The sequence below is a fragment of the Gymnogyps californianus genome, chromosome 24 (assembly GCF_018139145.2).
Source record: "Gymnogyps californianus isolate 813 chromosome 24, ASM1813914v2, whole genome shotgun sequence".
NCBI classification, from domain to species: Eukaryota; Metazoa; Chordata; class Aves; order Accipitriformes; family Cathartidae; genus Gymnogyps; species Gymnogyps californianus.
In genome coordinates this window covers 4,370,732-4,395,321 of record NC_059494.1, presented here as the reverse complement: position 1 = coordinate 4,395,321, position 24,590 = coordinate 4,370,732, and the positions used below count along the sequence as shown (strand labels likewise).

At 58.8% G+C, this 24,590-nt stretch overlaps 2 protein-coding genes across 2 annotated transcripts; one reads left to right on the top strand and one right to left on the bottom strand.

The window, feature by feature from the left end:
* Window positions 1-922: 922 nt before the first annotated feature.
* AMH (anti-Mullerian hormone) lies at window positions 923-6,788 on the top strand. Its single transcript, XM_050910619.1, has 5 exons — window positions 923-1,574; window positions 2,660-2,838; window positions 3,688-3,811; window positions 3,975-4,167; window positions 4,341-6,788. The coding sequence occupies exons 1-5, from the start codon at window positions 971-973 to the stop codon at window positions 5,254-5,256; spliced, it is 2,016 nt and encodes a 671-aa protein (XP_050766576.1). The 5' UTR covers window positions 923-970; the 3' UTR covers window positions 5,257-6,788.
* LOC127025572 (uncharacterized) lies at window positions 6,384-10,171 on the bottom strand. The gene is made up of 6 exons (XM_050910620.1): window positions 10,130-10,171; window positions 9,072-9,192; window positions 8,285-8,437; window positions 8,129-8,191; window positions 7,836-7,981; window positions 6,384-7,687 (listed from the first exon to the last, which is right to left on the bottom strand). Exons 2-6 carry the CDS (start codon window positions 9,166-9,168, stop codon window positions 7,391-7,393), a joined length of 756 nt encoding a protein of 251 aa, XP_050766577.1. The 5' UTR covers window positions 9,169-9,192; window positions 10,130-10,171; the 3' UTR covers window positions 6,384-7,390.
* Between the last annotated feature and the right edge of the window lie 14,419 nt (window positions 10,172-24,590).

The window sequence follows — 24,590 nt, the reverse complement described above, 5'->3', positions numbered from 1 at the left end:
GAGAGAGGTCCGCCTGCGCCAGCCCGCTGGTGTGGTGCCCTCTGTCCCTCTCCACTTCGGGTGCGCGGAGCGTTTGTGACGTGCTGTAGCCAGATCCTGAGCTCCGAACTGCAGAGTCTTGGGAACCCAGGAAGGGTCCGAACGTGCATTGGAACTTTTTTGCGGGTACGTTTCCCCCTGCCCTCCGTTGCCAAAAAAAGGAGATACCTTGGGTGGGGGGAGGTTTCTCTAGGGTGGATTAGGTAGGTGGCATTGGTAATTCCAAGTGTGACAGTGAGTACTGGCATCTCATAGAGGGAAAAGTCCTTATAACACGTGTGTCGTGAGACTTTCTAAGTCAACTCTTAAGTGTTCAAAGTCGTCAGGCTGCTGCTGCACCCCAGGAGATTCTCCTTCACAGGCTGAAGCAGCCTGGGGCTCAGGAGATGGGTTAAGAGCCGCTGCAGGGCGGCCTCTCTAAACCGCAGCGTGTGAGGTACCAGCCGAGGGGGGAGGCTTTCCAGCGAAGAGAGGAGAACGCTTTCCATACATTTACTTAGTTTCAGCCCATTATCTGTCTCTATCCCCTCCTCCTAGTCTGGCTAATTGTTCCCTCCTGGTGCTTCACTGCTGATGGGAATAGTATTTGCCAGTCCCCATGAAGATCCGAGTCTAGACGTCCATCCTCCTTTAGAAAACATCTGAAGTCAAGGACGTCCATCCCTACGAGCAAGAGAAACAGCTTTAATTTTTTTACATTTCCAATACTAGATGCAAACCCAAAAATAGAACAAAAAAGTTTCTTTGAAACATCCCTCCCTCCTCTCTAGCATGACAGCCTTTGAGTTTCTCAAGGGAGGTGTGTTGTGCATTGTCAACTCAAGGCCGCTGGTTTTTAAAAGGGAGACGCCGTCCTCCCCTTCCGCCCAAGTGTTTTGAGATGCGTGTGAGCAGCTCGAACGACTGCGGTGGGAGTAGCTGAAGTGGGAACATGAAGGCTGCTCTTAGGGTGCTTTTGCCGTGCCTGGTGCTGTTGCTCCCCTCTGCAGCGCTTCCGAGAAAGGGGAGCACGGGGGAAAGGATTTCCCCGATTAACCGGCTGGAGCTGAGCCTGCCGGAGGAGCTGGGACTTGAAGCAGAGGAGAGAAAGAGAGAAAACGCAAGTTTACAGGAAAGAGCGAGACCCAGCTCAGCAGCAAGATCAAGGATGACTGCTGCTACTCGCCTCTTTTTGAAGCCTGACCCAGGAGCAAAATGCCTCCAGGGGATGGCTGAGGATGGGGGCATCGGCTGGTCCGGCTCCAGCCTGCACCCGTGGCCGCTCGGGGGGCTGGAAGGGCCCGTGTGCAGGGTGAAAATGGACCAGGACGGGCTGACCCCGAGGCACCTGGAAGTTGTGGGTGTTCTCACCCACTACGAAAGCAGCTTCGTTAAGCTGTTGAGACAACACACCAGCTGGGACGAAAGCTATCTCGAGACCTTCGGGCTCTGCCCGGCCGGGGAGGCGGGTGCCGCTCTCCATCCCCTGAAGCACATCCACGCGCACGTGGTGGAGCCGGGGCAGGACCGCTTCCTCGTGCTGCATCTGGAGGAAGGTTGGTGTGAAATCCCTGCGCCCGAGGCTGAGCGGAGCGGGGCAAACACAGGGCTCGGGGAGGCTGATGCTGTTTGCTTGCCCTAAATTAGAGATTTAAACACAGAATTAAATTTGTGGGGTTGGGTTCCTTTTAAAATCAGTGAAGCGATACAGTAAAATGTCTTTCTGGGTACATTTTTAAGAAGCTTTAGTAGTGATGATAGCTTGTGTGCAACAGGGTGCCTTGTCCCTGCCTGTGACTAACGCCCAGGTGCCACAGTCTTGGTGGCTTCTGCTCTGCTTTCGAGATTACGAGCGTTTCTCACTTTCTGCCTTAATGACGCGGGTTAGGACCCCGTGCCAGCTCTGTCTGATTGGGGAAAGAGAGGAGAGGGTCCGACGAGTGGACCTGCCTGGTCCTGCTGTGGCGTGAGCCCGGCTGCTCGCAGTCGGCTGCAGCACGTGCCGATCTCTCCTGCTCGATGTTGCCGAGGAGCCCTGGGTCCTGGGCTTGCTTGTGCAGCTTCAGCCTTATGCGAAAACCAGCAACGCGCATCCCTCTGTCCTGTCTCGGTGGTAAGTGCTGTGCTTGAGGGAGAGCTCAACCCTCGGTTTTAATCTGGCCTCCCGCATAGCAAGAGTGTCACGGTTGTTTCTCTTTTCTTGAAGTCTCTTCCTCCCCTCCTGGATTTTGGATTTTCAGCTGAACTCCCCAGTGCCGGGCAGCTGGGGAAGTGGCTTTTCCCCGGGCAGTGCTGCTGGCTGCGATGCAACAGTCACAATGTCCCTAAGCCACCAGAGGAGCTGCCATGGGAGAAGAGATTTCCATAGGGATCTGCCCATGAAAATTTGCCAGAGCTGCTCTGGGAGCGAGGCAGCCCCCTGCTCGCCGGGGCTGCAGGCTCTGCCCTGCTGACCGACCTCCCTGAAACTGGGGAAGGGGATTTGCCGTGTCCCTATTCCCTGTCGGCTCCCGTCTCAGATGCTCTGGCTGCTGCATGGGACCGGTGCTTGGCCCCGCAGCCCCTTCCTCACCCATCACCCCTCCAGGAGCCCCGCGGCCGCTGGAGGGGCGATTCACCCCCTCTGTCTTCTCCTTTCCAGTGAAGTGGGAAGCCCAGGCGAAGCTGTGGTTCAAGCTGGTTTTCCAGGCAGAGGTGGGCCGGTCGCTGGGAGAGCTGCGGGTCGCCTTGCTGCTCTTCTACCTGGGCAGCCGAGAGGGGCCGGGCGCCGGGCACCGAGAGGAGCTGCTGGCCACCGGCACGGGGCTGGTGCGGGAGCAGGTGGGTGACCACAGCCGGGGGGTCCGGTCCTGGGTGCAAGCAGGGAAGGTGGGGGGGGGTTCTCGGCTCTGCTGGCCCAGTCCCTTTGCCATCCCCTCCCAGTCCCTTTGCCATCCCCTCCCAGCCCCTTTGCCATCCCCTCCCAGCCCCTTTGCCGTCCCCTCCCAGCCCCTTTGCCATCCCCTCCCAGCCCCTTTGCCGTCCCCTCCCAGCCCTTTGCCGTCCCCTCCCAGCCCTTTGCCATCCCCTCCAGCCCCTTTGCCATCCCTCCCGCCCTTTGCCCATCCCCTCCCGGCCCTTTGCCATCCTCTCCGGTCCCTTTGCCATCCTCTCCCGGTCCCTTTGCCATCCCCTCCCGTCCCTTTGCCATCTCTCTGCCCTGTCGCACCCTCCCGCCGGGGCCGAGCCGTGCCTGAAGATGGTGCTGTTACCCTGTCCCCAGCTCCCGGCAGGGACAGAGGGAAGGCCGGGGGTACCCAGCCCGTTCTGGGGGTCCTGGCTCCCCACCTGCCCCAGGGCTCTCCAGCCTGGCCGGGGGCAGCAGCCGCGGCACCGCTGCCCGGAGAAGCGGGTCTGGGGCCAGGCTCGCTCGGGGCTCTCTGCCCACCCGGGGGTCCCTGGGCCTCCCTGCACCCCACGGCTCCCGAGCAGCTCTGGGGCTGGGTGGTGAAGCCCGCTGCCCACTCTGCACCCGGTGGTCCCGGCCCTCCCATTTCGCTGCTCCCTGGGCCACCGTGGACTGGGTGATCCCGAGCCAGCAGGGACCACAGCGGGGGGCTCATTTGAGTGTCCCCTCTGTGATGCCTCACCCACGTCCTCGGTGCTCCTGTGTCTTTTGCCTCCGTGCAGAGCCTCTGCCTCACCAGGGACACCCAGTACCTGGTCCTGGGAGCCACTGTAGCATCCGTCACCCGCACCAGCGAGCAGCTCAGCTTCGAGGCTTCCCTGGCGATCAGGCATCGCGGAGAGGGAGGTAGGGATGCAGGAAGCCCGCGGCGGCGGGGAATGGTGGTGTCCGTGCCCTCTGTGTCCTGACTTGGCCATTTGGGATCCTCTCAAGCCTGTCTGTAACGAGGGGCTGTGGGGACGTGTGGGAGACCCCAGACCACCGTCCTCACCGCTCCTCTCCCCACCAGGTGCCCCCCTGCCCCCCACGGAAACCCAGCAGCTCCTTTTCGGCTCCGATGACAAATGCTTCACCAGGATGACCCCCGTGCTGCTCCTGCTGGCCAAGTCACGGCAGGAGGAGGAGGAGGAGGCAGCTTTGGCCCCTTCTTCCTACCTCTCTGCTGACGGAGTGGTGGACATGGCTCCGTACCCGCAGCTCAGGTCCGTGGCCCTTGCCACAGCCATGGAAAAACACAGGGGCTGGGAACTGGGGGAGAGAGGGGCAGCCCCAGCCCTTCTGCTGCAGGACCGCAGCGGGAGGATGTGGGGCAGGGCCTGCCGGGACCCCTGGGGTACATGGGGACCCCGTGACCCTCCCTGTGTTCTCCTTGCAGCCCACCCCAGGCCGCGACCAAGGAGCTGCCGTCCCCCACCGCTCCGAGCCAAGCCAACACTTCGTCCCCGGTGCCCGGCGGCAGCAGCCAGTTCCTGGGCATCCTGACCCGATTCATCCGCCAGGTCCTGAGTCCCGCCAGCGAGCCGCCCACCCAGCCCAGCTCCCACCACTGGCTGGACTTCCAGGTGATGGAGACCCTCCCTCACCAGCGGCTCAACCTGTCGGAGGAGGCAGCGCTGGAGCGTCTGGTGCAGTCAGAGGAGCCCTCGGTGCTGCTTTTCCCCCAGGACAGCGGAGCTGTGCTGGAGCAGCACTTGGGGGACTGGCAGCCGGAGGGAACTGTGCTGCAGCTGCTGATGGGCAAGCTGCAGGCAGTGATCCAGGAGCTGAAGGACATCCCAGCTTTCCAAGCCAACATGGGGCTTTTCCAGCATCTCCTGAGCTTCTGCTACTACCCGCCGGGGCCAGGCGAGGGTCAAGCTGGTGAGCGGCCGCCCGGCTCTGGGAAGCTGCATGCGCTGCTGCTGCTGAAGGCATTGCAGACGGTGCGGGCGCGTTGGCAGGAGCAGAGGAAGGTGCTGCGGCAGAACCGCAGCGCACGGCACCAGGCCCACTGCCGCCTGCAGGAGCTGACCATCGACCTGCACGACCGCAAGTTCATCGTCATGCCCACCGTCTACGCAGCCAACAACTGCGAGGGTCCCTGCAAGCTGCCCCTCTCCACCCGCGTCCCCAGCTACTACTCGCACACGGTGCTACTGCTGGGCATGCAGGAGCGGGGCTCGCCCCTCCAGCGGGCTCCCTGCTGTGTGCCCGTCCGCTACTCGGACCAGCTCATCATCAGCCTCTCCACGGAGGGGCTGGAGGTCCGCAAGTTCCCCAACATGGTGGCAGAGGAGTGTGGCTGTCGGTAGAGGCTCCTGCCCACCTCCTCACTCGCCCTTATCCCATTCCCCCCCTCCCAGTTTGCCCTTGCAGCTCTGGAGCTGGTGCTTCTCGCTGAGATGGGAGCTCCCCGCATGTCCTTTCCCCACGGTTTGGCTTGTTAGCGTCACTCTGGTTCTGGGTTTGTCTGTAGCCATGCCAGTCCCTGGGGGGCTGCTCTGCAGCCCAGCGTTTCCCTGTGCCCGCTCCTGATGCTGGGGATGCCCGAGGTGCCTGCGGGGCCGTGCTGCAACGTGGCTCTGACCCTGCAGCGGGGCTTGAGCTGGATACGGGTGCTGCGGGGCCATCGTGGGAGGGCAAGGCTTGGCAGATCCAGCCAGGACTACGCTTATTTATCCCTTGCCTTCTGTTCCCGTAGCAGCTAGGCAGGGCAGTTGTTGCTTCCTCCAAGCCCCCTCCCCACTCGCAGCATCCTCTGGCCGTTTCCCAGCCCACGGCCCATCACTAAGCCCCCACCGGGAACACGGCTCCACCTGCGAAAGCAGAACAAGAGGCAAAATCCCCTTGCAGGGACCAGCCTTTATCTGGGGACCCATCCCCATGTGAGCCAGGGGCCACGGACAGCCGCTGGCAGTGGCTTGGGGCTCCCCGCTGGGTCACGCCTGCATCGCCCCACGCTGCCCCTGCTCCTGGGACGCTGCCAGAGCCGGGGGGAGCGAGGGGAGGGAGGGAGGGTTGAGAGAGGGGAGCGATCCCGTTACACCTCCTGGGCTGCTCACACCATTAATAGGAGCGGGTGCAAACGGCTGCCAAAGCACCTGCTCCGCGTCCCTGCCGGCATCAGCATGGAGAGCCCGGCTGCCCCAGATCATCTTCCCAGCTAAGCCCGGCCCTCAGTGAGACTCGCCGGGGCTGCCGCAGGGTCTGAACCCCCAGAAAGCAGCTCCTGGACTCGTCCTGGCTGCAGCCCCTGGGGCTAGGACCAGCCCTTGGGCTTTGCAGCATCCCCACGGGGCTGACAGGGGCACGGCTGGAGGCTGGCACACACCGGCCCCGTCCCACAGCCCGTGTGGGGACCTGGGTTAGCGCTGAGCCCTTGTACGTCGCGGATGGGGGGGGGCACAGAAAACGCAGAAACATAACCAGGGACAAGCTCTTTTCTTGTTTTTTTTTTTTAAAACATTCGATTTAATACCTTATTAAAAATGAAAATAGTTTATTTTAACCTCTATTGATTTAGCAAATACTTAAACCTGCCGTGGGTTGGGGCTGTGAACGTCTCCTGTAGTTGCTACAGCGCTGCGTGATATTGCACTTGTGTTTCGTTCCTAAAAGCGACTCTGTGAAGGCAAGGCCCGAAGGGATCCCCGGGTGACGGGCTCTCCAGCCCAGTTTTGTTACCAGCAAGCTTCGCGCCACCCTGCAGCGATGGCACCGGGGCCCGGCGAGGTTGGGGTGGTCATTCCCCTGACGTCCCTCTGACGACGGCTGCAGCCTGGCTTCATTAACCCAGAATACACTTCTCTCTTGATTTGCTTTTTGAATAAAACCATTAACTGAAGAGCTACACAGTCTGGAGACAACTCTGTTCACTGGGATCCCTGTGCCCACTGCGCCGCCCCAATTCCTCGGGGGCCACGAGTGAAAATGAACTGCAAGAGAGATTTCGGGTGAGGATAGAGAAATAGTGCGAAGCCCAGGTGAAGAGAAGCTCCTTCCTCCGGTCCTTTCGGGTTGCCTTTGTGCATCTAATCCAGGGGGGCCCAAAGTCCCTGGGGAAGCTCGTGCCAGGCTCCTGGGCCGCTCTGCCGCTGCTTGGAGATCCTGGAGCGCTGCCTGCACTGCCCGTGCTGCCAGCCTGGGGATGTTTCTGGAGTGCAGGCAGGGAGCAGCAGGGTGCCCTTGCCGGGGGCAGTGGCGGGGTTGGACCCCCCTGGATTCAGCATCATCGAGCCCCTCGGTCACCCTCGCCTCAGTCGCGCCTCTTGCCCTCCCTGGGCCTGGCGGTGCCGTCCTTCCCCGGGGCGGCTGCCGGCTCCCAGGGCTTCCTGCCCTTCTGCTGCCGCCAGTCCCGCTTCGGGCTCTCCCTGCCGCCGTTGGCCCTGCCAGGACGGCCCTTCCACCCCTCCTTCCTGGGCTCGTCCCGCTCCCGCCGGCTCTCCTTCACCTCCCGGGCCCGCTTCTTCTGGGGCTGCTGCTCTGGTTCCCGGGGGCCCTGGGGGCTTTGCTGGGCTTGTCCCCCGGCGCCCTGTCCTTGGCTCGTGCCTCCCTCCGGCTGCTCCGCTCTGCCTGGGCAGCACGGCCCTCCCGGGTCTTCTCTTCCTTCTTCTCCAGCTTCTTCTCCCGGCTCTTCTTCACCTCTGTTGCAGCTGGTGGCACCTCAGGGACATCCGTGGGCTCTTCGTCCCCGTCCTCCGGTGCCGAGCGACCAAACCACTTCTTGAAGATCCAGGGCTCTGCCTGGGGGGGGACGGAGGGGACGAGGCACTGGTGACACAGCCCAAGGGACCGGCACCCCTCTCCATCCCTTCCCCAAGGGACGAGATGATCCCCCCCTGACGGGAGGTGCCCTGAGGATGCTGTTTCTCCCCCCACCCCGGACCCATACCAGGTTGCTGTCAGCATCGCCATCATCATCACCGTCATTGTCACCACCGTCGTCACCATCATCGTCCTCGAACATGCTGCTCTCCGGCTGGGCAGGCTGGGCAGTCACCACTTCTTGGACCTCCTCCTCCTTGGCACTGACCACCTCTGGGAGAGGAGAGGGACAGGCCACCGTCAGCAGGGGATGAGGCTGTTCGGGACCCCAGACATGGGGTCCCAGGGCCAGCCCACCCTGGGACGCGGCCCTGTCTCAGGCTCCGTGGGATCACGGCATCCCGGAGCATCCGAACCCACCGTGAAGGGGAGGTGGCGGAGGGTCCTGCCTGCCGCGGCTGACTCCCTCCCTGGAGCATGGTGCTGGAAGAGAGGAGGGGAAAGGCGGCAGGAGGAGGCAGGAGGTGGCGGCAGGGTCTGCCCACCCCGTCCCCCTCTGTCCGGCTCCCGGCTCACCTTGGAGCACCTGGAAGGTGACGCTGAGCAGGGCGACGACGGAGGCCACCAGGATGCACTTGTTGAGGGTGAGCCCTTCCCAGAGGAGCGGCTCCTCCGCGGGGTCCAGGCTGGGGGGCTCCACCTTCCTCTGCACGGGGAGGCTCTTGGGGACTGGGGACCCCCAAGGAAAACAGTGTTACTGGGGGAGCTGGGAAGCGGCAAAGGGCTCTGAGCTGGGGGTGGGAAGGGTTCTTAACACCCTCCTGCACAGCCCATCCAGGGCAGGGGCAGGGGCAGGGCATGGGCAGGGGCAGGGGCACGGGCAGGGGCAGGGGCAGGGGCACGGGCACGGGCAGGGGCAGGGGCACGGGCAGGGGCAGGAGCTGCCTGTCCTGCTCCCGCCAGCAGAGGAAGGTGTTTGCACTGCAGGGGTGGGGAAAAGAATGTCACAGGGGCTGAGTCCAAGGTGCTCGGGCCACGATGGTGTTATAGCATCCTGGGGCTCAAGCGGGGAAAACCTCTGCCCGTGCTCCCGGCCCTGCTGCTGCCCCCCCAGCAGCAGATCTGGGCAGGGCAGAGAGCAGGAGGAAGAGGAGCGGGATTTGGCAGGTGGATAAGAAGTCCCATCTCCATGTCACTGAGCTCCCGGGGGACTGTGGAGAGCAGAGCTCGTCCTGTCACTGCTCTGTGGCCAGGCGGTGCGTCCTGGGCTGGCCGGGGACACAGGACAGGGTCTATGCCTCTGTGGCCGCCTGGGGCCAGGCTGGCCATTTTGGGGCAGAGAAGGGCTTTCCTGCACGCCTACCTGGAGGCCCGGTAGCGCTGCCTTTGGCTCCCACCTTCTCCGCCCGCTTCTTCTCCGCCGCTTTCTTGTCCACGCCGAGCGGCGCTGGCTCTGGCATGCTCAGCTCAGGCTCGTCCGGATCCTGCTCAGAGACACCACGCCAGGTCCTGGCCTCCTCTAGCCCCTGCGGGGAGGGCCGCGAGCGTGGCTGGGGGTGTAAGAGCATCGCGTGGCCCCGTGGGGAAAGCAAGCGGCGTGGCCAGGCGGGACGGGGGGCATGGTGCACCTCTGTGTCCCCTCCCACAACAAGGGGTGCTCAGCGCAGCCGTGGAGGGACCCGGTCCCTGTGCTCTGCAGCCCGTGCTCACGCTGCCTGGGTCCCCCGGGGCTGAGCCGATGCTGCTGCCGGCCCCGAGCAGCGCGAACCAGGCTCGTCACTGGCTCTTCGAGCACCTAACCCTTGTGCGCGTATTTGCATCGGCAGCCTTAAAAACACATTGGGTTTTGGTTTTTCTTTTTTTGTCTGCTAAGATGGATTTAGCCACTAGCTGGCTCCATGCTGCAGAGCAGGCGCCGGGGTGCGGCCCCAGTGCACACGGGTGGGCTGGCGGCTGCTGACCCCCGGCCTGCGCTTGAGCAAGCCCACCCCAGAGTAGCCCTTGGGGCTGGATTCGCCGCCAGCCTGGACGAGCACAGTCGCACGCATCCACTAAAGGCAGCGGGTCGGATCCACGGCACGCTCGCCGGCGGGGTCAGTGCGCCGGGAGGAGAAGGAGCACACGACATGTTGGGGTGTGGGCTCGGTGCTGCTGGGGATGGGGGGTTTGGTGGCCGGGCTGGCTCCTGGCTTGTGTCAGCGGCACCGGATCGGTGCCACGAGGCAGAGCTGCCCACCGGCATGGATCAGTGACAGTGACAGCTGAAGGACGCGGTCTTCGGCTCCCCGGGGACGGACATGCTGCAACACCCCGCAGAGTCCTCCTGGGCTGAATGCCACTGCGGGACAGCCCCCCGCTCAGCCCCCCGGCTTAGGGAGCCCCCCCCAGCAGCCCCCTGGCCCCGGGATGCTGCACACTTACATGGGCTCTGCCGCTCTCCCCGTCGCTGCTCACCGGCGCGTCGGCATCTGTTAAAGACAAGCACAGCGCGGTTCATTAGGTGGTGAATTCGGGGAGGTGGGAACCGCCAGGGGCTGGGGGCGTGCGGTCTTCCCACTGTCACCCGCCGGCCCGTAGAGCGGGGACATCACGGCCACATTTCCACCGCTAGCGCAGCTGGGTCAGCCGTGGAGAGAGGTTTCAGAAGACAGGCAAAAAGCCCCCCCGGCCATCGTGGCAGCAGCTGGCAAGGTCGGGGTGTAAGAGCAGCACCGTGCAGGTCTGGGGCTGCTGAGCCCCAAAATGTCACCATCCTGGATGTCCCCGGGGAGCTGCAGCCGAGGGGGATGGTGACCTCCCTGCCAAGGCGCACGGCGGGGACGAACAGCCCAGGGTGCGCACGGACACCCTGAAAACACACGGGTGGAGGCTGGAAGGCTGGAGGCAGCTCAGGCTGTAGCCTAGACAGCAGGACAAGCTCTGGGTACCGTGGAGGAACCAGACCTCAAAGAAGACCTCAAGCCACCCAAGAGGACCGTGAAGGTCAGGGATGGCTCTCAGGGCTTTTCCCAGATGTGAAGGGGGAGAGAAAACCGGAGGGTCCCCAGGGCTCTGCAGCGGTTCGATGCAACGAAGGGCTGGGGAGCATGCCAGGCTCCTCGGGCTCCCCGGGGGTTTCTCTGCCCCTGGGTCTGGGGTGAGCTACGGGGGTGAGGATGCACCAACAAGGTCCCAACACCATGCAGCCTCGGCCCTCTCGGCACCTCCAAGGACAGCCCTCGCTCCGCTGGGATCTGGATGCTACAACCTTGCAAGCCCTCAGCAGAAGGAGGAATTTTTGGCCCCTTTGAGCCAGATTTAGTTTATTTTCCCCCAGTGGAAGAATGAATGCTGAGAAAAAATAGCAGCTCCTAGGATAAAATCTAAGACACGATATTGGAAGCAAAACAAATAAATAAGAGGAAACCTTCTGGCTGAGGAACCGCGGCCTGAAAGGTCTTTGCTTTCAAAAGGAAATCAAAAAAAGTCTTCGGTTTTGTTTTAGTGATGGCGAGTCTGGTCCTTTCTCTGCTGGGAAGCGAAGGAACTGCCCCAGGACTCTTGCTTTGCCTCGGAGAGTTCCCAGCCCCAAGGAAAGCACAAAGATGGAGAATTTTTCCTTAAAGAGCTTTTCTCCCAAGTGCTCGTCGTGTTTTTGAGCTACACAGCTATTCACACTTTTTTTGAGCAAAGATGAGCGCGAGGAAGACGGAGGAGGGCACGAGCCTCTGTTCCTCTTCACCCTGGCCACGGCTGACACCCCCACGGCGTCGGCGCCGCGTGGGTGCCCCTCGATGCCCGAGGTCGCCCCGTGATTTCCCGGCGCCGCAAAGAGCCATCTCTGCCAGGCTGAGCCCTCTCCTGCAGGCCCTCAAGCACCACGGCAGCGGCACTGGCACGGCCACGGCCGGCACCTCCTGGCTACCAGCTCGCAGTGAGGACAAGGTACCTTTTCTCCCATCCTTCCTCGGCCGCCTCTGAGCGCTTCCCGCCCGCCCGGGCAGCTCGTCAGTGGCCTCAGGGCATCCCAAGTCTTTCTCCAACACCTCCTGGGGACCTGCTGCCATGTCACTTCGAGGGACTCTCACTAAACCGAGAGGGATAAAACAAACGCCGGGTGGTCAGCGGGCAGCAGCACCGGCGCTGGGCAGCAGCGCCCCGCAGTACACGGCCGTCCCACCACGTCCTCGTCCCCGGTCCTCGGCTGAGCTCAGCTCCCTGTCGCGGGGTGCCAGGCTGTTCCCACGCCTCCATCCCTTGGGCTTCGCCCAGACGGAGGAGCCCAAACCGCCTCCAGCCCCGGGGTGCGTTTCCAGGCTTTGCTGCAGGGCTCCGTGACAGCCACGCTGCGACCGGGCAGGCAGCCATCCTCCCCTGGCGCCAAGCGCTCCATGGGCGTTAACTTGGTCCCAGAGCTGACCGGCTCCGTGTCCGGGTCTGTTCCCCTCCGGACAGGAGATGGGGGTCTGTGCCCCGGCAAGAGGCAGATGCATTTCAGGGCTCTACATCCCGCGCGGGATCCTCATCCCCAGCCAGGATGGGTCGTGTCACCTGCAGGAACAGGCTTCCTGGGGCCAGTTCCTATCGGATCAGCTCCAGCGCCGATGTACCAAGCGCACAGCCACTGCCCAGGCCAAGCAGGGCAGGGACGGCCACCGATGCCAGGGACGGCCACCGATAAACAGGGACATTTTGCCCATGGCAGGGCTGGTCACCCACAGCCCCAGAGCCCAGCTCCAGCCCTTGGCTCACACTGACTCCGGCAGAGGAGCCCTCCTCTACGACTGCTCGACATATCCATCCCCTCCCCGGCACTGCCTGTGCTCCTGCTCCCTCAGATGCATGCTCCGCACACCAGATCCTCTCTTAAATGCACAAAATTGCAGACACTCAATGAATAATTGGCTCCGCTCTGCTGTCGCTGGGACTTTTCCTGCACGAGCTCCTGAGGTTGCCTCTACCACTGAGTCACATCAAAGAAACTTCCAAAAATAGTCCCCTCGCCTGCCCTGCTCACCCTGTGCACGCTCGCATGGCAGCGCCGGGACAGGCCCCGTGGCCCCCGATCCACCGCCAGCCGGCAGCGGGCTGAGCGCTGCCTCGCGGGCTGTGCCCGTGGGCTGCCCCACATCTAACTGAAAGGGTTAAAAGCCACAGAAAGTCGTACCTGGGGCTCGACCACCGCCGCCTTGCCTCCAGCCCCCCGGCTGGCTCCGGCTCTCCGGGGTAATATACAGCAACAGCTGCCGAACCGTGTCGGAGCAAAATAGCACCCAATCACCGGGAGCCGGAGCACCCGCGCTTCAGCCCCAGAAAAGGCAGTTTAGCCCCAGGCATCGAAAGCAGGGGCTGCTGCCGCTAGCAAGGCGGGCGCAGGGGGATGCGGCTCTCAAGGGCATCTGGGTTTGTCCCTCTGTGAGCCCCCCCGGCGAGCACGACGAGGGGAGAAGGGGCCGTTTGCTCCCCAAGCCGGGGTCTCTGAGCCAGCTGTGGGACGGACACGGGTGCCGGGGATGCAGAGAGGCAGATCAGGAACCTGCCAGGCACGGTTAAGAAGGTGGTGCAGGAGAGAGGAGGAGCAATCCCCTGGGACCAGCAGTGCATCGACAACCCCGGTGAAAACCACTTCTTGCCAGTGTTTAGAGCAGATCCTTTGCCCTCCGACCCCTCCGATTTCCCTGCGGTACCTGTTCCTGCAGCCAGGTTCCTGGGAGCCCTGCCGCAGCCACAGGCACCTCTTGGGGAGGCGGGGAGGGATGTGGTCCTCACCGCAGCTTCCCGCTCACAGGAGGGAGCGAGGAGATGAAGCATCTCTCATTTGGGGAGCTGCAAAGGACCATCGGGCTCTGGCCCTGCCTGTGCAAGGTTCCCCAGAGCCCCCAGCTCAGCACAGGCAGGTACAGCCTCGGGCAGAAGCGCCTGTCCCAGGGGACGTGGTGCAGCCGTGGCTGGTACCAGCCCAGCACATCTTGGAGGCATCCTGCTTTGAGGACATCTCTTTTATGGAGAGCCACTTCTGAAAGGCTTCAGGTTTAAAAAAAAAAAAAACAACTGAAACTGTGACGTTTCCCATCTGCAGTATTGACATTTTTCTTTAGCAGAGGTGTGAAAGGTCTTTGATTGCAAGATCTAAAGGAGGAATAAAGTGGGCACTGGCATCTTGGAGGGGACTCAGCCTTTTTCCAGGGCTCCGGACACCCGGTGAGACTGGGTCATGGTCCTGCTTTAGGACCATGCAGCAAATGAACTCAGGAGCAGTCATCTGCTTTCCAGGGCAGGGATTTCCCCTCTTTGGCAGAGACAGGACCGAGCACGCCGTGAACCCTGCTGTGGTATAAATAACGCGCCGCAGAAGCTGAACGCAGATGGAGGAAGGGATGGAGCTGTAAACACAGCCCCCCACGCCGTGCCAGGGCTGCGGGCGCACATGCCAAGGGTAGTTTTCTCAGTTTTATTCCTGCTCCAGTAAGGTCAGGGCTGTTAACTGGCAAGGCATGTTTGCTTTATAGGGACATAATGAAAGCAGAAAATCATAAACAGGCCAAATAAAAATCCCTTCTTCTCCAAGCGAATCCTGTTTCCCATGGTGCTTGCAGATTCGTAAGCTTGCTCCTGCCTCCCGTGGGTGAGCTGATCCTCCCAGGAAAGAACCCGGGGGTTGAACGGGCAACATCTGCACGTGCAGAGCTCAGGCAAAATGTCCTCCCACTTCGTCCCTGCGTGCGGCCATGGGACAGAGAGCTCTCCTCACCCTTTCCAGGACCTTTCAACACCCCATTCCTGCAGTGGGGAGGGACCAGGAGCATTTTTGCCTCCACATGTTTAGCTCTGAGCAGTTCCCCGCCGAGCTGCAAAGCCTCCATCTCCATCAGACAATTTATCCCAGGCAGATGGAGGAAAGAGATTCCCAGAGGCAAATTCTCTCCTTATCCCTTGAACCCCCCCAAAACCCTGGCTTCTCCCTTGCCCTGAGACTGATAAAAGTGTCTCTGGGACGGGGTTAGCTCAGAGAGGGGGAAACACGATCTGGCTGTGAGACCAGGCGGAGAGAAAGCCGCTGGTGGAAGAGCTCGGGAGGGCAATCAAGCAGCGTGATGGACGGGGGCCCGGCTACACGCAGGCTGCGCTCTGTGTCCAGGCTAAATATTGACTCTCTGGCTTTGGCTTGATAACACCAACCTATCTTCTCTGACTTCCCAGGCTGTCAGCTTGCCTTGGATTCACACGGGTGCGTCTCTGTCCGCAGTGTGCTGGCTGCCCCCGAGGCTCTGCCGTGGCTTTGTGGTTTGTAGTCCAGACGGACTGAGTTGTGCTGCAGCATCCCCTCACTTCTATGGCAACGCTCATTTATCCTCCCACCAGGACATAATCTTCTTTCTCCCCGTCTTTAATAACTCGCAGTTAAAAGGCAATCATAAAGACATAAAATTAGACACTGATTATTTTCAGCACAGGTTAGTTCTGGGGATGAATTTTTCTTTTCTCTGTGCAATCCCCCCTCTCCCCAGAGCCCCTACTGCTACGGCAGCCCCAGCCCGACTCCATCTCCTCCTGCCGCAGGTACAAAGGCAGGCAGATGCTCGAGCTGGTTGCGCAGATGGGTTTCCTGCTGCCCCGGCTCTCGGCCCAAACCCGCCGGCTCACTGGGCTGGCTGCAGGTCTTTCCCCCGGATTTCATCCCTGGCTCCACCAGACCCACCTGACTGGGTTCCGAAGGCCTGGGAATTAAAAACATCCTTCCAGCCCTTGAAGTATTTATCCTCCAACCCCTCACGTAGGCAGGGTTGGGCTCTTGACCTGATTTTAAAGACGGGAATTTGGATGTTGTCTGCTAAGCCCACGTCCCCTGGGCAAAGCACAGCTCTGTAGCTCGGTCTCTGCTCCAGCAAGAGCCCCGTCACCTCCACGCCGGCATCGTCCCTTTGCGCAGCTGCGGGTGGCAGTGGGTGCCGGCCGATCTGGGGCTACGCAGGTGAGAGCCCCCCCCCGCTGCCGGCTGAGCCGCAACGCGCTGCCTGGCAGCTGTCGGCACCAAACAAATACCTGCCGGAGATGCACGTGGCGCTCAGGCCAGGCGTTGCACAGGCTTGTTGTCGGTGCTTCGTGTCTCGGAGCCCTCCACCCTTCTCTTAGATGTGGTTGGAGGTTGCCACCGGGCTGAGATGCGATCGGAGGTGGGAGAGGGGCTGGCGGCTGGAAGAGAGGATCACAGAAACATGATTTCTCAGGGAAATCAGGTGAAAGAGCATCCCGATTCCTCGCACGATCAAAAACCTAAAGGCACAGGTGTCCCCATAGCAACCTGGCTACGTCCCAGCGCTGACAACAACATTCTGCTGACCCAAAATTCCTCTTTCAGTTGGATCCAGCATACATCAGCTCTTCCCATCCTGAATGGTTGTGCAATGTCTGTGTGCTGAAACACAGCTGCCTCCTTACCCTGAGGTAGCAACACATCAGCGTCAGCCGGGGAGATTATTTCTCCGTGTGATTGCAAGAACCACAGACCTTTACGAGCACTGGCATTATTAAGAAGTGCTCGGGAAGTTACAGGAAGCGAAGAGACGTCTTCTCGCTGCCAGCTGTGCTTCTCCTGTCAAACCACGATCTATCATCACGGGAGATTTTAGATACGTTGAGCTGAGCAATCTCCTTGCGGAGGTGCAGCTAATTGAAAGCCCAGAGCATTTTGGAAGCTGGATGTTCCTGTGGCTTCAAGCCGCCAGGCATTGCAGTGGGGTTGGGTAGCGCTGCCCGTGTCGGAGGGAGCCAGCAAGAGAGACGGAGCATCCTCTGCACAAGCCGATACCCACAGCTGATAGCTGGACAGGCTCCGCTGCCCCGGTGCAATGCCCTGGCTGGCTGCTTGCAGGTCACGGCCCTGCTCTGCTCAGCTAATGGAAAGCATCTGATAGCGGAGAACTGCTGCAAGAACTCAGAGCTGGGCCCTTCCTCGTAGCTTCAGTGATTTGGTTAGCCAGGAGAACATAGCCGAGGGTATCTTCTGCCTCCTCTCTTGGGGCGAGGGTTTGACATGGTGTGGAACCGGAGAGGGAGAAGACGGGAGCTCTGAGGGACAGGTACCATCTCAGGCCAGCCCCTGGTTTAATGAATCACAGCTTGCAGCATCTTTCAGGACCTTCTTCTTCCTCCTACCCTGAGCTTTTAGCCGTGAGTGAGCCTGGTGGGATGGCAAGCCAGAAACACTATGGGTCTTTGTTTAAAGGCAAGGGGACATCCTGCCTATGGACCAGGCTGCGAGGACACACCACCACGGGGTCTTCAGGAGCGTGATGCTGCAGACCAAGCACCAGCTCAACACATTTGTCCAGCCGAGGATGGCAAAGGTGATCACATCCGTCAGAGAAACACTCCCAGGTCACCTCTGGCTTTCCAGCCCTGAGCTAGAACTGGCCATCCATCCATCCAGGGACAGAGCAGTGGCCGTGCCGGACACATAGGCCCACCTGGCAGCAGCATCCCGATGGTGTTCAGGGTCTGGGTTGTCTCATAATCATCCCCAGTGATGGAGGAATCGTGCTGGGGACAGGCCTCAGCTTGGCAGAGCTGAGCAGGACAAGGAGCAGCCGTGGTCCTGCCCTCAGGTCCTGCCCGCAGGTCACCATGGTCCGGTTATAGACCTCAGTCCCAGGACTGGCTGGAGCTCGGCCCACTCAGCACCGTGACAAGGGATCAGGCTGGCAGGGGCAGAAAACACCACATCAAACGCATTCGTAACTGGTCAAGAGCTGTGCGGATGTGCTCTTAAATGAAATGAGCTTGTTAGGTCTCTGCGAAGAGCAGAAGAGGCAACAGAGAGGGTGCGGGAAGCCCCTTCTGCCCCGCACCTCCTCCCTCGCCGTGACATCTGTGCCTGAGCAGGGACGAGCACAGCGCAGGGATGTACTGCAGGCAGCGATCCCGCCCGCAGGGAAGGCTCCCGGCCCCGCCGCCCTCAGCGCGGCAGCTGGGATCGCACACGGGTGACTAACACCCATAACCCACCACGCTGCTGGCAGCCAGTACAAACACCGCAGTGCCGTCGGAGGGAGAGCCTTTCACCGGGCTCACCCCATCACCTCGCTAAAAGCCGTTGGAAGCATTGATCCCTCAGCGCGCTATACGATCTATAGGTATTCAGAGCAGCTCTCCATTAAAGCCAATCTGATCACACTCTAATCCATGTGTGACCTAAATACTCTGATTTACAAATCTCAGAGGTTTTCGCTCCCTTTGTCTGGCAGAGGGAGCAGCATTCAGGTCAGCGGGAACAGAAGATGCCGGATCCCATTAAATGCTACTTTTAGTCTCGGCTGCTTTCAGTAATTGTTCCATGATCCGTTTTCTCACAGCCCAGCGCCGCTTAGGGCTAATCATTATTCTCTTTGAAGATTTACAGCTGTTCGTACCTCCGAGGAGAATACAAGTACGCGACTGTGTTTGAACATGACATTTCAAACAAACTGTCCTTGGAAGTGCCATTTGGGAGCGGGGAAAGCGGCCGCGATGTTTCTCCCTTGAAGGGCCGCTGCTGGGGGTTGCTGCTCTATCAGTCTGAAACAGCCACGTCAGGGGAAACTGAGGCAAAAGGAGATTAAGGGGAAAGCGAAGCTTTGGGTAAGGGGTGCTGGAACAGCCTGGGAATAATATCCCAACGATCACAAATCTTCCCCTTTTTGGCTTTCCTGTGGGAGGGCAGCGCCCAGTTCATGAGTGCCTTTATCCAGTGAGGTTCGGTCCCCCCGCGCTGGCACCGTGGGGGCTGCAGATGCCGACCCATTCCTCCCTTTCCTAATCACACCCAACGAAGGAGCCGCTTCCCTCTGCTCCAAGCAGGCGCCCTGCAAACAACACGGGGCATCGGGAGCGAGAGGGCTCTGCTACCGGAGCTGCCCCGTGCGAGGGGCTGTTCCCCGGCTCCTCACAGCAGCCGGCCTCCTTGGGACGATGGCATCCCACCGGAGAGCAGGTCCTGCCGGTTTTAGCACCTTTCCCAGGGCTCCAGGTTGCCCTGACTCCATTAATAACACTGCGAAGCCCCAGCGGGACTGAGCAGACATTTCAAAAGCAATCAGCCCGTGTCTAGAGAAACGCCTTTTCGTCTCTCTGCCGTCGTGGGGGGGATGCTCACAGCCCTCGGCAGCGGCGCGGGGAGCTGCTGGGCTGTGGGACGGCAGCGAGGAGGCTCAGCCCCAGCACCCTCACGCCGGCTGTGCGACATGGCCGGAGGGAGGAGATCCCCCAGGCAGGCTTCAGGTCTTTAGGGTTAGGAGGGTCATAAAAGTACAAAGTCCACCACAAAGTACAGCAGAAAGTACTTCAGCGACAGCAAAAATAGCAGGAACTTCCTAACCCCCCCAGACCCTCGGCTGGGGTTTCCCAGTTTCCCAGAGCCTCCCTGCCCAGTTCCCCATTTCTCTCTCTGTTATCAGACAAGAAATTCCCAAGTTAAAATTCAGCAGACTTCAGAAACCAAGGGCAAAAGTTTCACAGACGCCCGGCTTGTCTGTTCTCTCCTCCCTGCCTCAGACCACGTATTTCTCGGTTTCTTTGTGACAGTAAAGGAAGGCTGGAGAGATTTGAGTTCTGCTTTCTTAATAAAAATCTCCCCCTTGATAAGACCAGGACTGTCTGCTCTGGTGCTGCTCGCCCCTGTAAAGCACTTGCTGGGGTCCTCATGGGCCAGGTTTTGTCATCTCCGAGGTTTGGAAACTTTGGTGATGACTTTCCTTCTCCAAAATTTTAGCTGGTCTGCAAACCACACTGTTAATTATAAGCAGTGCAGAAAAGGCTGGGACCTGGGGACAAGGTTTTTGAGTGAAGCTCCCTTCTGCTCCAGCCTTCCCTCTCCCTACTTGCATACAGTAATGCCAAATAACATATATTATGTAATAGTAACAAGCAAGAACCAAACGATTTAGGCCTCAAAATAGCAGTAAACTCCCTTTCCCAAAGCCACATTCTTAATTATTCAGTTTTCTCTCCTTTTCGCCCACCATCCTTAACGTCATCCTGCAGACCAGGTTTCGTCCAGTGCAGGCAATTCCGCTGCAACGAGGCAAATACATAATTGTTTGCATCCGCCCTGCTTGCAGGTCTGTAGGAACTGTAGGGCTCTCGGCTCACATTCCTCCTGGGCTAAATTAGAAGACATCAAAGCTCATGATCTTTAATGTTTTCTAGTCCTTTCCCAAAATGTCCCTGCTGGTCATTTGTTCCTAAACTATGTCCTGCTTAAACAGCGCACAACAAGATTTGTATTTAAAATAAGGTTTGAGACTCCCCACAGCCGTGACCAAACTACAAGAAACCCATGGCTGCGGCTGGCTGAGGCAAAGGACGGGCGGACGGAGAGACGGACAGAGAAGGGAGCATCCTCCCTCGTCATAAACCCAGATCCTGCTGACCCCACACCACCGAGCACCCGGAGCCCATGAAGCCAGCACCCTGCTCCGCCACACCAGAGCCAGGGTGCTTTTGGCTGGAGCCGACGGTCAGCAGCCAAGCAATTAAATTTCCCCTCCACCCCATAGCACAAACACAAAAGCCTTCCAGGAGCGTCGCTCCACTTTTGGCACCCGCGGGCGGGAGCTTGCGCAGGGCCCATCCGCACGGCACTAAGAGGAGAGATGCCGCTGTATTTTATGCTCAAGGGTCACCGTTAATACCCGCAGCCTGCAAGGGCTTTGCTGAATTGCAAACGCTTCGCTCCAGACATCGAGTTGCAGGCCAGGAGGAGTGTTGCCGATGTAAATCCGAGGCAGCTTCTCTGAATCCATGGGGTTATGCTAGATTTACAAGGAAATTACGGAGCCGTGGCTCTTTGGCATCAAAAAGGCCTGTCTTTAGGACTGATGCTCGTTCACAGCTCCCTGCCATCACCAGAAGAAAGCAAATGTCCTGGAAAAGCCAGGCTGCAATCACCAACTTGCCATGATTAATACAAGCTTAGGTGGAATTTTTTAATGAATGACAGAGCAGAAGAGTCAAGAATGAACCTTGAATGAAAGCGGGCTCCTGCCCACCTGCCTGGGGGAAGGTCCTGAAAGGGACTTGGACAAGTACCTCCGCCCGGGTGGCTCCCAAGTTAAGCAATCATTCAGTCTGGAGCACTGCCCTGGTTTCTATGCTGTTTTCTCACCAATACCACATGGTGATGTGAGTATCCAGGCTTGTTCTGACTACTAACCCTTCCCTTTTCTCTCCTGAAGAAACCAAACCACCTCATTCTCACTCCGGTTTCAGCAGCCCATGTCGTATTTCAGGGCAGGACGTAGCCCTCCATGATCATGCCTTGGATCACAGCAGCAGAGTTCGGCACAGACTGAATTAGTTCCCATGATCGTCTACGCCATCAGTCTGGTATTTCTTGGCAAAAAGGCACAAAGTAATGAAATGCGCCCCAGGATGGGGCAGGTAGATGCAGAGACACGCACGGGAAATGGCAGCGTGCCGGTGTTTGCTTGCGTGCGCAGCCAGCGAGGACTTGAGGCAGGAGCCTGCGGGCTCTGGTAGTAACAGCTATTTAAAGTGATGATGGAATTATTAAAAAATGGCAACACCGGTGCATGAATGGGCAGAAGAGCAGGAGATGAGCTGCTCCACAGCCTTCTCCCAGCAGCAAGGTGCTCAGCATCCCTGCCAGCCAGGTTCTTGACCCCCAGCTGTGCCCTCGCATCTCATGTCTAGGGACTCCTCAAGCGACCACTGAAGATTTTGTGACTTTGGTCGTACAGCCCAACTAAAGGACCAGGGACCTGGATCCAGGTGTAGGCTCCATCTTGGGAAGAAAATCCAGGCAGAGCAGCTGGAAGGGGGGTTTTTGGCAGGGCACTGGGCAGGAATTGCCTTGTCCTTTCCCAGCTCTGGGGCAGGCATTTGACTTTGAAGCGCGGCTGCCCTCGAGTGGTGTCTCAGGGGCACGAGTGAAGCCCATTAAAGGGATGCACGCTTGCAACACAGCTCCAAGACAAATGTTTAAACACAACTACCCATAGTTTCAGCAGTTCCCCTCCCTCCTCCTCGCCCCACATGTGCCCAGCCTGCTTCACGCTGGGAGGTATGAAAGCAAAGCCAGCTGAGTCTTTTTGCTGGTTTTTTTTGTTCCAGTGAAATGCAAACAACAGCCTGAAAGAATTTCCTCCTCAAGCCCCAAGTTAGGCCCCAAATTAGCCATTCAAAACCACGAGGGTTTTCTTTCCGTAGGAAATGCTGCAGGAGTCTGAGGCACCAGCAGCCCCCCGTCTCCAAACACCACGTTTGCCAGTCTCAGGTCTCTGCATCTCAGGAAGGTGCCAGGTCTCATCAGCCCAGCAGAGCACGGTCCCCAAGCCAGCCTCAGGTCTCTGCAGTGACGCAGCTGATCTCATATTCTAGACACCCGGGGATTTTAACAGCAAAAGTGAGAAGAGCACAAGACCCCTTCAACCACCTCTGGCCCTCCAGAGATGGGGGGTGGAAGAGCCTTCTCCATCCCCATCAGCCTCTTGCAGCGTTGGATGGATCCCACACACCACCACGTAGCGACACGCACCTCTAACAACCCACTGATTATTTCCGACCCTACATAACACAAGGAGGGTGCTATAGAAATGCTTGGGGGGGGGAGGAAGAGGCAACTCCCCCCCTTTCATGCCCACAGAAGCTATCCCCAGCTGGGGGACCAACCACCCCCAAATTGCTCTGTGGTCACCACTGGGCTCTTCGGTCCTACAGTGACCGGGACCAGAGACAGAAGCTGCGGTGGCCCAGCAAGTGATGAGCAAGAGAATGAGGAAGAAGCCTGGAGAAACCAATCAGCCTGCGCCAGAATCCCATTTGGAGTGTTTTGCTCCTGTACTCGGAGGTGAATGATCTCATCGGAGAAGCATCAAAGGCAGCAAACCATTTCTGCAGGTGAATGAACAACAGAGCCAGGCTGAGAACCGCGGGACAAGCCGAGACAGGTCGCGGCACAAGGCAGAGCCGGGGTTTGGCCGCAGGGAGGTTCGAAGCTCTGGGCTGCCTTGTGGGAATTTCTTTTAAAGTCAGGCTGGGGAGGAGCGTTGGTGAGTAATTGCTCCACGGCAGGTCCAAGAAGTGAATAATTTTCCAAGAATAAAGGTTAAAAGCCTAGAGACTCCAATGAAAGGCGCTCTATAAATAGGACTAAGCAGGCAGAGCAGTGGGAATAACGGGCAAAAAAACTTGATGTGGAAAAGGGGTGGAAATGATCTGACACCCATGTTGGGATTGGACATGTGGTTGTCTCTGCCAAGCAGATGTTTTACATAAGCTAACATTGCAAAGAGTTTTGTTTTTTGTTTGGTGTTTGTTTTTTTTTTTTTAAATCAACTCTGAGAGCACAGCCCGTTGCACTTTGTGCCCAATGAGAGCAGTGAGCTGTCTGAAACCATCCTACCCCAGTGACACGTGGCGACTTGTCCCTGGACCAGAGCATCGTACTGGTGCGTGGGACAATGCACCAGGACAGCAGTCGAAATTTGGTGTTGCTCAAACCATCACGTGCGAGGACTTCTGCTGTGCCCAGAGGAACCGGAGGAGCTTTCCTACCGGTTTCTGTCTTTTGCCCCCCATCCCCACTGCCCCTCATGTCCCTCGGTGGGCACAAGCAGGGTGGCCTGGCTGGGGTGCAGGCAGGCAAGATGGTGGGCAGGGACAGCCTCGCTGCTGGCATGGGCGCTGCACAGCAGAGCTCTGCCTGCCTGCCCGTGCACAGAAGTGTGGATCTCCCTCTTTCAAACAAGAAAAACATCCATCCTGGGGACATTTATCCTTCCTTCCAGTTTACCTGTTGCTGGTCAGTGCTTTCTACAGTTACTAGACAGAGGGGTGGGATGCCAGATAGCATGATCATGTACACTTTGGTTCTTTAAAAAGCAACAGCCCATCTGCAATAACAGGCTGTAAATGAGCTAACGCTGCTCAGAGATCTTCGAGTCACTGTGGATGTAACTGTGCAAATGTCAGCTCAGGGCTTACGACAGTAAAAAGGCATCCTAGGGAATTGCTGCGAGTGGTGCAGAGATGATGCTAGAAAAGCCCATCCTGTGTTTGCAGAAATCCCCTGTGGACCCATGTCTCGACTGCTGCCAGCAGCTCTGGTCACCTCAGAAAAGACATAGATAAGCGAGAAAAAGGGCTGGGTGCGGGAGCAAATGGTGCATATGGCAGAGCTTCCACATAAGGAAAGACTGAAGAAGGGGAAATGTCAGCTTGGAAGAGAAACAAAAACCTGAGAGAGCTCCAGAGAGGGAACAGTTACTCTCCAATTCACAAAGCACAAAAATTGGGGTCCCAGATGCAATTAGCAAGCGACAGGTTGAAAACCAGCAAAGGTCTTCTGCACAGACACATAAGGGAGTCGTGGATCTCACTGCCGTGGGATGCGGTAGGAGTCAAGTGAAGACATACTTTGGAAAAGGGTTTAAAAGCCCGCCTGGAGGAAGGGTCCATGCTATTAGACTTGAGAGCCCAAGTTTAGACTCGAGAGCCCAAGTTTAGACTCAAGAGCTCAAGTTCAGCAAGCCGGCCGGCCAGGCGCGGCGCTGCGTGCCTGCTCAGCCTGGCTGCGCTCGCTGACTTGCAGTCGCAGGGTAGGTGCAAATCCAGCAAAGTCAGATGATTTACAGGAGCTTTGCAATTGTGTCCAAGGTTAGAAGTGAGGCCCAGATCTGCACATCAAAACAGATTTCCCATAAATTACTATGTTAAGGCTTTTCATAAAAGTTTAACAGCATGAAGTATGATTCATGAGGAACCTGTAATGTTTAATTAAAGGGGAGAAACTGATCCTGCTGTGAAAAACTTCCAGATCCCATGCCAAGCTCATCATTGACTTAATTTACGGGACATAAACAGGCCAGAAAACGGCACAAGCGGTGAAGTCGTGTAACTTTTGCCA

What these genes read in the sequence shown, in the direction of transcription:
- AMH (XM_050910619.1), top strand. Translation starts at nt 971, where the DNA reads ATGAAGGCTGCTCTTAGGGTGCTTTTGCCGTGCCTGGTGCTGTTGCTC. An exon ending in CGGGGCTGGTGCGGGAGCAG is followed by an intron (nt 2,839 to 3,687) that starts GTGGGTGACCAC and finishes GCCTCCGTGCAG; the next exon opens with AGCCTCTGCCTCACCAGGGA. An exon ending in GCTCCGTACCCGCAGCTCAG is followed by an intron (nt 4,168 to 4,340) that starts GTCCGTGGCCCT and finishes TTCTCCTTGCAG; the next exon opens with CCCACCCCAGGCCGCGACCA.
- LOC127025572 (XM_050910620.1), bottom strand. Translation starts at nt 9,168, where the DNA reads ATGCCAGAGCCAGCGCCGCTCGGCGTGGACAAGAAAGCGGCGGAGAAG. An exon ending in CACCTTCCAGGTGCTCCAAG is followed by an intron (nt 8,192 to 8,284) that starts GTGAGCCGGGAG and finishes CCTCTCTTCCAG; the next exon opens with CACCATGCTCCAGGGAGGGA. An exon ending in TCCGCCACCTCCCCTTCACG is followed by an intron (nt 7,982 to 8,128) that starts GTGGGTTCGGAT and finishes CTCCTCTCCCAG; the next exon opens with AGGTGGTCAGTGCCAAGGAG.